The 14,131-nt window shown below is 43.4% G+C and overlaps 1 protein-coding gene across 1 annotated transcript in view; it reads right to left on the reverse strand.

Annotated features, from left to right (window-relative positions):
• Positions 1 to 12,683, reverse strand: part of LOC126252431 (trypsin delta-like) — a 35,972-nt gene extending 23,289 nt beyond the window's left edge. Inside the window, exon 1 of the mRNA XM_049953323.1 lies at positions 12,273 to 12,683. Within this exon, the coding sequence (XP_049809280.1) occupies positions 12,273 to 12,683 (411 nt within the window). The remainder of the gene's footprint in view (positions 1 to 12,272) is intronic.
• Positions 12,684 to 14,131: the final 1,448 nt, after the last annotated feature.

The following is a 14,131-nucleotide window of genomic DNA, read 5'->3' on the forward strand; positions in this document are numbered from 1 at the left end:
AGGAATTCGTTCCACAAGTTGAGAAGACAGAGTCGAAAGTAGACCTAAAACGCATATGATCGGCGTTGACAAGATCCAGTAAGCAAACCATTGTAGCCCATCAACCGCCAGGAGCGGACGGAACACTGAAAGACACGCGCTTAACAGTCTAGCCACCCCTACCAAGGGGCTCTCCAAGCCCAGGCATTGCCGCAGCCTATCGATGCAGCTGCAGAGTCATAGCAGAGCTCTTCCAGTGAGAGCAGTTCACCCTTTGATGACCATGTGTCACGTAATGTTCATCAGATGCGTCTTCTTCCCGCCGATATTCCCTGCATCCTCGAGAAACTTAAGGTGCATCTCGTATCTACCACTGTGTTCAAAGCGAACATATAACAGCAGATTCCCGCTGCAGTCACGTCAGCCTTGTTGTCGCCAGCAGATAAACAACAGAAGGTAACAATGGCTGAACATTCGTTGGGAAGACAGCAGGTGTCTGGATTGCTAATGGCACTCTCAACCCCTAGAATTTTGGCAGTTATTTCGTAAGGATATTATGAACATGGGCGTAGTTATTGATTCTGTTCTCAAGCCGAGTGAATCAACAGAGGTCGTATATACTAGCTCTGTCGGTGGCAGAACACATGGCAGTGAAGATTAGCTTATCTCGTTGAGAGATTACCTTGGTTGCGGTCACAGACTCGACAGTTGATTGTTGGATACTGTAGATTTTGAGCTGATTCTGTTGATAGATTGATGGTTCTTTGTCGCAAGTGCTCCCTGGAATTCGTATGTCACTTATACCTCTGGGAGGCAGCTGGATTGCACCAAAGAAAGGTATGATGCTGTTGTCATGGGTCAGTTTGATCCCACACCCGACCCAATGAGTGGGGAAGCCCAGATGTCCTGGTCATATCGATCATCGAAGGCATAACATGTCATGTGGCTGCCAGTTCATGAAATGCGCCGTCACTGAATCACATTGCATTACCTTTGATTCGATCGCCAAGAGTTTGCCACCAGCTTGCGTGTAGTCGGCACGAAGGCGTGAACTACGATGCATTCTGAGACTAGCTGCGGAAACAGACCAGACTCAGAGACAGCTAGTGCGGAGGAATCTGTGCCATGCCACCAGCTGCGCTTTTGGCAGCAGTCGAAGCAAAAGTGCTGCGACAGGTCCAGGCCCCCGTTCTCTCTTCGCAGCCCTCGCCCACCATTACGCCAAAACCATTCTGGTATCTCAGATTTAGTGATAACCTAGTGAGAATGCAGTACTGGGTTGTCATTAATAATGCATTGCCTGCATGAGTTTGGAACAGCTGCGAGTTGGGCATGGTGGTTTAACTGTAAAGTGCATTCCGGGAAGTCAAGAGGTCGTGGTAGCGAATCCCAGCAGTACACGGATTTCCCAGTCTGCATTTTAATCTAGCATTCACCTGTCAAAGAAGTGACTAGCCGCCAGAAACCACAAGTGGTTCAGGTTCCACGTTAAACTTCAGGTCCTCTTTCCCTAGTTGGATAACGGGGGTAGGTGAGGAACACATAAGTCTTCGAAGCGGCGTCCAGTTGACAGTCTTGCAACAGGCCATTGAGGGACAAAAAATTATTATCATGGACCAGCTGCATGCTTTTGGTTCCTGCTTGAAAAAGAAAACCCGCCGCTCAGTCACTTCCTCCATCGGTAGGTTCGACTAGGACCGGCAGGCCCATCAGAAAGGCGTGCTCCGAATAGTCCACAAGTTAAGTGTAGCACAAATACGAGATTTTTGAAGATAGCAAACTTCATTGTTTGCAACTGCGTTCCCCTGAGACTGGAAGCAGATGCTAGATATTTCTTTCTGGAAGAGAAACAGCATAAAATTAACGTGACCGCTGAACTGCACCTTAGACAGAGAAAGGTATCACTGATAATGCCACAGAGAAGGAGCTACAGCCGGCCGAAATGGCCGTGCGGTTAAAGGCGCTGCAGTCTGGAACCGCAAGACCGCTATGGTCGCAGGTTCGAATCCTGCCTCGGGCATGGATGTTTGTGATGTCCTTAGGTTAGTTAGGTTTAACTAGTTCTAAGTTCTAGGGGACTTATGACCACAGCAGTTGAGTCCCATAGTGCTCAGAGCCATTTGAACCAAGGAGCTACACCTGGCCGTATAAAACGCCGTCTTCGTCAATCGGAATGGGAAACCCGAAACTTCTCATTTAGAAGCCAAATGATGGTAGAGGGAGACGAGACGATCCTGTGCTCTAATGAGACAAGATGTCTTCATTCTGTTGTTTAACGCGCAAGTAAAAGGTTGATGGTCTAATCTACAAACGTGTGGCTCGATACGTCAGAGTCTATGAGCGGCGGGCAGAGCCAAAGATGGCATGGTATGAATCTGAGACTGTGAGAGGAAACCAAAAGTCGGTTGGCGTGCAATATGCACTAAGCACGCACAATGGCAATGAAGCGTCCATTCTCTCCCCTTGACTTCATAAATTGGATCTCAATCACGTCACCTGTAAAGCACCCCGAGTGTAAAATCCATGTCGGGCATTCAACGACACATGTAGTTAACTTCATGAGATATTGTAATTGCAATTTATATGATATTTATAATGTGTCATCTGTATGAGAAAATGCTTCACCAGTTAGATAAAACCGTGAAAACCCACCCAGCATTGTTTATTTCCATTCAGAAAATACATGTCGCCACCACTACCACAATGTACCTTTGATTATTGTTTGAATACAAGTATATAGAGAAGGATCAACTTATTGACGCCTTAACTTAATCAGCACGTACTCGGCAACTGATTGGATGTAAATGTACGCTTAGTAATCCATTACCGGTACGAAAACTTCAGTACGAATGCGAAGGGAAATCGCGTCCGTCGGCTGACGAGGAGTGCTGACACCAGTCGTCTGCTTAACCAGCTGTTTAACGACATTAAGTCTTCAATTTAGGGGCACAAATACTGGCAGGGGGCAGATAGGATAGTAACTCTCCGTTTGGACAATGACTCAACATGAAAATCTCAAAAGACATTCCGTGTCGCCCACAGGAGACAGTGACGTATCTTAGCCGGCAGCCAAGCCAAACACCCTTAACTGACTTGTCTGCAATGACCTTCGCCCATATCGGCACCCCAGTGCTTCATATATATGACCTAGCAGTTCCTAATATTCTTATCGGTACACGGTGAAGGAGAGGAGGCCATAGATCCAAGTTCAGCAGACGAAGTACAGGTGCAACTTCAGAGACCTGCCGGAGTGGCCGAGCGGTTCTAGGCGCTTCAGTCTGGAACCGCGCGACCACTACGGTCGCAGGTTCGAATCCTGCCTCGGGCATGGATGTGTGTGATGTCCTTAGGTTAGTTAGGTTTAAGTAGTTCTTAGTTCTAGGGGACTGATGACCTCAGATGTAAAGTCCCACAGTACTCAGAGCCATTTGAACCATTTTTTCGCAACTTCCGACGCTGAATACCAGAAAACCAAGTGACACTGGCCCGGCAAAAACCCGATAGTGTGGAAAATGTCAACTCCTCTCACTCAGCGTCTGTTGGATGCTCTGAGTACCATGATAAGTACTTCACGCTCCCGTGCCATGTAGAAGCACTCTAAGGAATTGGCCATACCCGAGGCTGGTAAAGATCCTTATTCGTCGAACAGTTACCAGCTTATCAGCCTGGTACCTGCAATGTCGAAAAATTTTATAGAGGTTGTCCCGAAAAAGGAAAAATCTAGTAATGTCAGCGACTTAGACGCAAGGTACATTGTTATGGCCCGTCGCTTGGGAAGCATCATGTCGGAAACAGCTTAGTTGGTCAGCTGTTAGCGTTCTACTGCCGTGAGAATCTACAGAAAGTGCTTGAAGGAATTTGCAACCATGAGTAGCGACGAGGTGTTGGACGTCCACGTGTCACTACAGTCCGTGAAGGCAAGACGATTTCCCGGTCTGTAAAGCAGGACGAGCCCAGGTTTTCCGGAGCACACCGTCCAGCGCACATTGCTGAACACGTGGCACCTCAACAAGGGTATTCAAGGGGTATTCAAGTTCTAGCATCCGCCTGTTACCGAAGAGAACCTTTCACAAACCTTGGTCGGATTTTTTAAAAGTTATTTCTGACCAAAATTCTCATAAATGGGCCATGATGTTCCGTCCGTATGAAGTGTCGCATCCGAACTGAATGAAATGCCTAATATGTATAATACTATTGTGCCTATATCCTTGACTACATGGATTATAATTTTCATACCCAAAACCGTCCGCCATTCTCCAGTTAATGACCTCTTCAGAAGTATTATATCTATGTCACGACTCTCAAGTATTTTCGAAAGCTGGAATGCTTAACTTCGGATATTATTGATAGGCTCTGCTGTTTCTAATTTTAATTGGAGAAGAAGTTCGTAAATGTGTACCTCCGCAGCATATCATTGTACGCAAGCGTAAACAAAACAAAAAACGGAATTTTCGAAATGTTGTCCTATCGCACCGTGTTCGAAACTTCGTTATCAGGTAAAGTACGAAAAAAAGCGAGAGGTAAGGAGTAAAGTTTATATGTAATTTGCGGTACGCTCCACTACAGTATAACTGAGGCAGCCATACTTATTACAAAATACCAGCCTTTTGCCTAACCTAGGTGATCACTATTATGAGTCTAAGGATATATATACGTAATGCAGGTAATAACGTGTATTAATATCATGCAGAGAATCATTAATGGAAACAAAATTCACTGAAAATTGGAAACTGTGTGAGGACCTGAATTCGGATCCGGAGACTTGATTCGGAGACATCCCTTATCGTTCTTTTCAGCAGGGAGTACTTGAAAGGTATGCAACAGAACATCTGTGGAGATTTTAAAGCAGCGTAGGCATACTGGTCACATGCTTTGATCCGTCCACTACATTCATACCAGCTTAGCTCCACTGCGGAATGGAAGATTTATTGTGAACTTACTGCTGGTGCTTACTTGATAAGTAGAAATTACTGTACATAGTAGCCGCCACTCGATGCTAACTCGCATTAACTGGTCAGAAGTATCCAGCCACCGATTACGGTCAAGACATCAATCATATACTTTTTACTGTTAAGATATACTTCGATCATAGGAAAAGCTTTCCAGCACCTTCAGATACACTGCTGGCAGAATTAATTTCCATGATTCCTGGAGATCTCTTACAAACTGTTTTTGGATATTTCGTTGAATTTTGCCGCAACTGACTTTCTTCAAACGACTATACAAAGCTCTTTTGCTGATGTTCAGCGTTATTACCTATCTGACACAGATTTGTGGAAAACAATGTACAACAGTCTTTAAGAAACACGCCGAGTCTTTTGAAAGCTTTAATCTTAGTGTTCACTAAACAATATATCTGATTTGTATGCTGGCCAAATCTGAGACTTACAAGCTTTCATTAACTACCCCAGGGAAAAAAATGAAATTACACTCCGCCTGACAAAAAAAGTGAAACACTCAGAATAACAGGGAAAAACTAAATGAAACTTCACGCTTTGAGAGGGTGTTTGAGTCAAATTTACGTAGAACTTGGCAGTACGGCGTTCACCCACCACCTCTCGCCCGGATGAGATTACGTCCGAGCTGGTGAAAAGTAAAACGTGACGACGCAGAATGTCCGTGACGTACAGTTGGGCCGTCAGTGTTCCCTCAACGACTAAGAACTGCTCTAACCTTGGCCATTAGAGCTATGAAGTGGATGGTCTATTACACAGGGGGTATTGGCCAAGTTCATTTGCTGCACCTATTTCACTGGAATCAGTTCCAGTGTCGTGCGCCGTGTCAGTCTCCATATCACTGTCGTCGTCATGTGCTGCATATCCACCTTCACTCTCCAGCCCAACATTGATTATTATGTTCCCTATTGCTTCTTCCATTAACCCATCTCTTCGCCAATATACGTTTTCTATTCTTTTTACGTGTTCGAAAGCTTTTAACCAACCAGGTTGTTGTACACAGTTTAATTAATGGAAGAAACATTTTCTCTGCAATTTTTTGTTTCACTGTATTCCATTTTAGCTCTACAGGTTGACACCACAGTGGCATCGTAGAAGCCTCAGAACAGTGTATTTCTTATGATTTAAAACTGCATCTGCTTCAAAAACAGGCTTTTACTTACTACAACGCACAATTTTTAAAAGCACATTTCTTGTTAAGTTCGGTGCAAAACTAATTATGTTATGAATGAGGCATTTAGTAATGTGGTTTTTTTGTGATTTGCTGGAATGGAGGTTTCAATTAGCTAAACACAATGATGCAGTGCGTTATGAGGAACAACAACATATCGCCTGGGGTGTAAGGAATCTGTTTCTTCTATTTGTGATAATTATCCCCATTCACATCATCGTAATTATCTTGAGATGTAGATTTAGAATCACAAATTAACTCTGCTACATCTATGAAACCCATTGTGCCTGAATCGTGGAAAACGATAGATTTTTCGTCCGCACCGCTGTTAGTCATTACACCCGGAACTTTTTCATGTTGCTAGCGCTTTTTCATGGTAAAATGCGTATGCTCCCGCGAACTGTCCATGAATATCACTGCTTTGTTTGGGCCCTTTTCATTATTTTCGGTTACTCTCAAATACTCCCCATACTTTGAAATAATTTCGGAATGTATTGTTAGGATGCTTCTCTTATTTTTACATTTTTTCAACGAAATCTCATCTCTCTCCAAATCTTCCGAAATGTTTCTCTACCTCCTGAAAATTTATCTTAGTTTTTGAAAATATAAGCTGCTTCCTCAATGTTGGGAGTTCCTTCTTGTGCTGAAAATACCCCATTTTTTCGAATAAATGTGTTATCCAGTCGCTAGAGAAACTATATTTCTAGATGGCTTTGTTTTACAGGAGTTTTAACGTTTCCCGAGGTTTCTTCCGCTTTCTTTACGCGTTCAGAATGTATTTTGCTGTTCTTTCTGACTTCTTTCCCACTTTTCTCCTCACAACAGTACTTTCTGTAGATGTATGCCTCATGCTGTTTTCTTTATTTCTGCAAAATTTTACTCCTCTGACTATAAGCTATTTTTTACCCGAATGTGTCCGTTTCCACGAAGTCATCCTTTGTTTTCCACTTCCATAGGTACACATCATTACGGATAACACCCTACTGGATTACTGACGATATTTTACGAGGACATGCTGATCTGCTGGACAGTATATGCACAAATGACCTGAAAGCACAGACAGTGTGATTCGTTTTCCCTAGTCACCTTCATCCTTTTTTGCTGTAACATCAATGTGTGTTTCCGATAAGGACCACCCGAGGCCAAGTCCAATAATATCGTGGTTGGGTAGTAACCCAGTTGTGCTTCTCCAAAACATTGGAAGAATGGAAGTTCTCACCAGGTCGCTGCCATACACACGAAGTTGGTCATCCAGGATAGTACAGAATCTCGATTAACTGCTGAACACAATGCGCCTCCATTCATCAACAATCCATGTTTCCCAGTCGCGGTACCACTCCAAACGCACTATTTGTGCTGAAATCAGCCTTGCATGGGATCGCAGTTCTCTAGTTTGGCTGTTGCTAGTCCTCAGGCGAAGGCGCAGGGAGTCCATTACTCGTTCTCGGATGGTAGGAGCAGATATGAAATGTTTGTGTTATGCTCTGTGCACAATACGAAGACCATCCCTTGTTGTGGTGAGACGTGGTCGATCGGAATCTTTACGACTTAGGAACAGATTGGTTGAATTAAATACATGTTTCTAGCCATTTTTAACCATGACTGAATGATCTTATCAGAGAAACAAAAGCAAACCACTGACATATAAAATATTTTCAGCTTTTAGCTTAAATTGTAGTCACTTAAGCGACAAATACAAAACATTGTAGGAGTACGCCATATTTGGGTAGATAACTCAATCGTTCACAAAGCATCAATAAGGTTCATACATACTAATGTGATTAACAGCTACATTTTTACATTTTTACGTGTTTCTATCGTTGTTGATGCTACAACAAGTATGTAATTAATAGGATTGGTATTTTTGTAATTACTTCTGAAACAAGTTGTAGAAAATGAAAAACACATAATTATTAGTTCCCCTTTTTTTAGAGTACTTGGGTGAAAAAAGTGACGGGATACCTCTTAATATCGTGTGGGACTTGCTTTTGCCCAGCGTAGTGCAGCAACTCGACGCGGTATGGACTCAACAAACCGCTGGAAGTCCCCTGCCGAAATATTGAGCGATGCTGCCTCTACAGCCATCTATAATTGCGAAAGTGTTGCCAGTGCAGGATTTTGTACATTAACTGAGCTCTCGATTATGTCCCATAAAAGTCCAATGAGATTCATCTCGGGTGATCTGCGTGGCGAAACCATTCGCTCGAAATGTCCAGAATGTTTTTCAAATCAATTGCGAACAACTGTGACTTGGTCTTTGGGAACATGAAATGCATGAATGGCTGCAAATAGTCTCCAACTTGCCCAACATAAACTTTTCTAGTCAATGAGTTATTTATTTGGACCGGAGAACCCAGTCCATTACATGTAAACACAGCCCACACAGTTATGCAGCCACCATCATCTTGCACAGTGCCTTGGTGGCAACCTGGCATCTTGGCCTCGTGCGGTCTGCACTACACACGGACCTTATCATCAGCTCTTACCAGCTGAAACCGGCCACGGTTTTCCAGTCGTCTGGGGTCCAACCGATCTGGTCACGAGCCCAAGACAGGCGCTGAAGCCTACGTCGTGTTGTTAGCAAAGGCCCTCGAGTCGATTGTCTGCTGCAATAGACTATTAAACTCAGGTTCCGCAGGACTCTCCCAACAGATACTTTCGTCGTACGTCCTACACTGATTTCTGCAGCTATTTCACGTAGTGCTTCTTGTCTGTTAGCACTGACAACTGTACGCAAACGCCCTTGCTGTCAGTCGTTCAGAGAAGGCCATCGGCCACTCCATTGTCAGTGATGAGAGGCTATATCTGAAACTTGTCGTTCTCAGCTTACGCTTGACACTGTGGATCTCGAAATACTGAATTCAATAATGATTTCCGAAATGGAATGTCCCATAGACCTAGTTCCCAGTACCACTCCGCGTTGAAAGTCAGTTAATCCTCGTCTTGGAGCCATAATTCCGTCGGAAAGCTCTTTACTTGAATCACCTACAAATAACCGATCGCTGTTTGCTTTGGCCTTTTATACCTTTCTACTGTCGCCATCTGTATATGTGCATATCGCAGTCCAATGACTTTTGTCACCTCACGGTATCTACCAGGGGCCTCGGTACCTGCCGGCAGACAACCATTCCGCCACTGTACTTTCCTGTGGGACTGTTTCTTCTAGTAGCTGCTACTGATTTATATCTTTAAACTACTATTTTTAATAATCTACGATTTTTCTATCCCCTACAACACTGAAACTATTAGTCAAAATGGTTCAAATGGCTCTGAGCACTATGGGACTTAACTTCTGAGGTCATCACTCCCCTAGAACTTAGAACTACTTAAACCTAACTAACCTAAGGACATCACACACACCCACGCCCGAGGCAGGATTCGAACCTGCGACCGTAGCGGTTCCAGACTGTAGCGCCTAGAACCGCTCAGCCACCCCGGCTTGCTAACTCTTAGTCCTAGAGGAAAAATGAATAGAATATTTTTTCAGGATATCGGACATAGTTTAATTTTGTACTAGCAAATATTTTCGCTAGAAGCGCGGTTTTCGAGTTATTCAAGAAAAACGGAACTGAGTACAGAATACGGGTCGAGAGTAAACCAAAGAAATGCGGAAGTATTAAGAAACAACAGGAATGAGATTAGTGACACATAGTGCATTAAAATTGGATACTACATAAAAGTCTAAAAAGGAGACCATTCATCAGGTGATTTCTTCTAATTGTTTGTATTTGTAGTACATGAAGTTCAAAACTCAAATATTAATATCGCAAGCAGTTTGATGCAACTCTCAAAAAATTTTCGAGAAAATCGACTTTAAAAGTTTTCCATGGACCTTTAAAGCACTCCGTTTTCAGGCCACGAGTGGCCTACCGGGACCATCTCACCGCCATGTCATTCTCAGTGGAGGATGCGGATAGGAGGGGCGTGGGGTCAGCACACCGCTCTCCCGGTCGTTATGATGGTATTCTTGACCGAAGCCGCTACTATTCGGTCGAGTAGCTCCTCAATTGGCATCACGAGGCTGAGTACACCCCGAAAAATGGCAACAGCGCATGGCGGCCTGAATGGACACCCATCCTGCCGACCACGCCCGACTTCGGTGATCTCACGGGAACCGGTATACCCACTGCGGCAAGGCCGTTGCCATGGACCTTTATCTTCTAAAATTAAGACGATAAAAAGATGGTTAGCAAAGTTTATTTAAATTAAAAAGACATTAAAAATTTGTAAACAATATTTTATAAATTATCGATAATTAAGAATTTATACATGCAATGAGAATTGGCCTTTTTCTTGCAAAATGTAACGTGCAGGAATGGCAACTCATTGCTCGTCAGGAGCCGTAACCAGAAATGGAGTGATTTCGTACCCGGGTGTCTGAAGTCTAGTCGATGTTGTAACTCATCACAAAAGCTTTCCATTGGTTTCACATCGGACTCTGGTCACGTCAGTCCATTTTATGATGTTATCCACAAACTATGGATTAGCAGATGCTGCTCACAGGGTGAATTGTATTGGTACAAATTATCATCTCTGAACTAATCCTCTACTGTTCACAGTACGCATGACTGTAAGATCATACCCTTCCGCATGCAGCATCTATACGGCATGATAGTAATAAAGAAAATTTTCACTCTGCAACGGAGTGTGCGCTGATATGAAACTTCCTGGCAGATTAAAACTGTGGGCCAGACCGAGACTCGAACTCGGGACCTTTGCCTTTGGGGGGGCAAGTGCTCTACCATCTGAGCTACCGAAGCACGCCTCACGACCCGTCCTCAGAGCTTCAATTCTGCTAGTACCTCGTCTCCTACCTTCCATACTTCACAGAGGCTCTTCTGCGAAACCTTGCAGAACTAGCACTCCTGGAAAAAGGTTCCGAGTTCGAGTCTCGGTCTGGCACGCAGTTTTAATCTGCCAGGAAGCTTCATGATAGTAATGTCATTATTCTGAGATCAATATCTCAGTTGTAATGAAGGAATGCTGACTCAGTTTTTCGAGCGGATTGAGGAAAAATACGAGGATGTTTGTACGACATAGCTGTGAGTTTATTGTAGAGCTAGCTTTCCGAACAGAGTTAGTGCAATGGGCATAACAGCTTGTCCGAGGTCGAAGGGTCACCAGCGCGTGTTCTTAGTTTGTGCAACGATGAAGTGTAAAACAGTGTTTCATTTCATATGTTATCCGGAGCAATTTTGTGTAAATTGAAGGACACTGTACAGTACCGAATGAAACGGCGCAGTTATTAATGCACTGACCTTATATTCAGGAGGATGAAGTTTGTTCTGTCCGGATGCCCTGATTTCGGTTTTCAATGGATTTCCTAATTAATTTCAGGCACATCCAGGGATATCTACTTCATGAAGGCCACAACTGACCATTTATCCTATCCTCATAAAAACATATTTATTTATTCTTGGCGTATGTATATTTTGAACTATTTACTTTCCTTGGATTAAGATGACAAATCCTTTATCACTGTATGATGATCCAAAATTGAGTAAATAAATAAGCAAATTTTGAACTCTTTCTCAGTCTATTTCAGACAGAATGTGGAACGCACACACATCACCAAATCTTACCTTTTCTCCGACGCTCCATGGAACCCAATTCATGAAATTCTGGTCATGAGTTGATTCTTGAAAATATGGTTCAAATGGCTCTGAGCACTATGGGACTTAAGATCTGAGGTCATCAGTCCCCTAGAACTTAGAACTATTTAAATCTAACTAACCTAAAGACATCATACACACATCCATGCCCGAGGCAGGATTCGAACCTGCGACCGTAGCGGTCACGCAGTTCCAGACTGAAGCACCTAGAACGGCTCGGCCACACCGGCCAGCCTCTTCATGTTAACCGTTCCACACATGCATTCCGTGGATCTGCCATATTCTGATGACTAATAGGGTAAATAATTAATTACCATATCGAAACACAATCTGAGAAGCTTTAACAACAACGTCCTCCAAATTCGATACTCCACAAAACCCAGTCAAGCAATTTCGAACAGACGTTAACAACGTAATTAGTTCATCGTACCACACAACATGAAACTGTTCCTTTTTTTTTTATTAATGCCGTAGAACATAGAGAGTGAATGAATTTCAATTTTCTGATCTCTACACTTTACTTAAGTGATTCTGTGATAATTCTGCACTTCTTACCTTAACGTTGTCACCCATCGAAATGGTGCCCCTTATTTTGATGAGGGCGACGTCGTAATCCGTCATCACCCTACTATAAAGGTTGTGAAGAATTAACTGAGCGGCCCTGTACACAGTGCCACCTTGGTAGTATATGGAGCTACCGGCTCGAACTGTATACTCTCGCGCGCTACCGTAGTCGACGCAGTGCGCTGCTGTCAGCACCCATCTGCTACTGATGATGGAGCCGCCGCAGACGAGCTGGCCGTACCACAGAACCGAGACCTGCCACGGGAACTGCGAGATGTCCGCCGGTTCGCCGCCCACGATGCGCCCACCGGGCAGCTGCCACGCCCTGCGAGGGCCCGAGGAGGGCAGAGCGCCGGCCCACGCGGCCAGCAGGCACACAGAGACCACCACCGGCGTCCACATCTGTCCCGCTCACAACCCGTGTTTCCTGCTGCTCGCCACTTTTATCACTACTCGTCTAGGCACTTATCTGCAGTCACTTTTACGCAAGGTATGTAAATTACTCTCCGCTCTGAAAGACGTCGTTGTCGCTTCTGAAGGTATGGCCGATAACCGAGACGTTAACGCCTAACACGTCAGCAGTGACGTGACATTGATAGCTGCTTTTGCAAACTGATTTTCTAGTGAGTGTCTGCTACGTAGGTGGAAAAAATGTTGACTGATCTTCGCGAGACACGTGGATCATGTATTTTTGAAACATTTCTTTAAGCATGCAATTTTCTTCTCATGGTTAAACAAAATTTTCTTACTTCAATACCGTAATTAAAATGCATTCCATGTACCAATATTACTCAAGGATCTCAAGTACAAGAAGTTCGAACAAACACTCCGTTCATACAATCAAAAATCAGAAGTATCGGACCCAAAAATTTAAGTCAACTTTCGCTACTTGAGATGCCCCCCGTGAAAAACGAGTGCTTGTAGAGCAATGAAACTTTGTGGAAACTTTTGTAAGGACATACTGAAGAGAAGTAACGAATAAACCATTGAAAAACCCATTTTAACTCCCACATCAGAGAATAACTATTATAAACATCATTTTCACGACCGTTGCTACCATTAAGCAAGACAAGGTGGCCGTCTAGAGCAGAAACATTTTAGGGGCAGAAAAGGACAGAAAAAATTAACTTCAACTCAGGCAGACAAAAAAGTTGAGCAAATGAGGAAAAGGAAGGAAACAGATAAAAATTTGAAACACAGAATTATTTTTCAAAAGCATATGGAACATTTAATTAATAATTCTTTACTCACTTTGACGTAAGTGGATGCCGTGAAAGATGAGATTTATTCTTTATTCTAAAATATTTCAATTAAAACAGAAACGAAATAACATCACGATTATCTAGATGACCTAGTCTGATGTTTCGGCATGTCTCCAATCAGTATAGCGTAATTTATAAATTCAAGAAAAAATTCATTGGCACCAGAAAATAGTTCCCCACCTTTATTAGTCCATTTTCTTGCAGTTAAATATAATAAGTAAGTCGTGTGAAATTTAGTTCAAATGGTTCAAATCGCTCTGAGCACTATGGGACTTAACTTCTGAGGTCATCAGTCCCCTAGAACTTAGAACTACTTAAACCTAAATAACCTAAGGACATCACACACATCCATGCCCGAGGCAGGATTCGAACCTACAACCTTAGCGGTCGCACGGTTCCAGACTGTAGCGCCTAGAACCGCTCGGCCACCCCGGCCGGCAATGTGAAATTTGATTGTATTGGTATAGTAAGTTGAGTTCTCAATTAAAATGCTCAACACATGCTTCCTGTTTCAACTAATCTGGAAAATTTCAAAAATAAAGGACAAAAAATAAGAAATTGGGACAATTTTTTGCTCCAATCAGTTTT

This window comes from Schistocerca nitens, chromosome 4 (assembly GCF_023898315.1).
Source record: "Schistocerca nitens isolate TAMUIC-IGC-003100 chromosome 4, iqSchNite1.1, whole genome shotgun sequence".
Lineage (NCBI taxonomy): Eukaryota > Metazoa > Arthropoda > Insecta > Orthoptera > Acrididae > Schistocerca > Schistocerca nitens.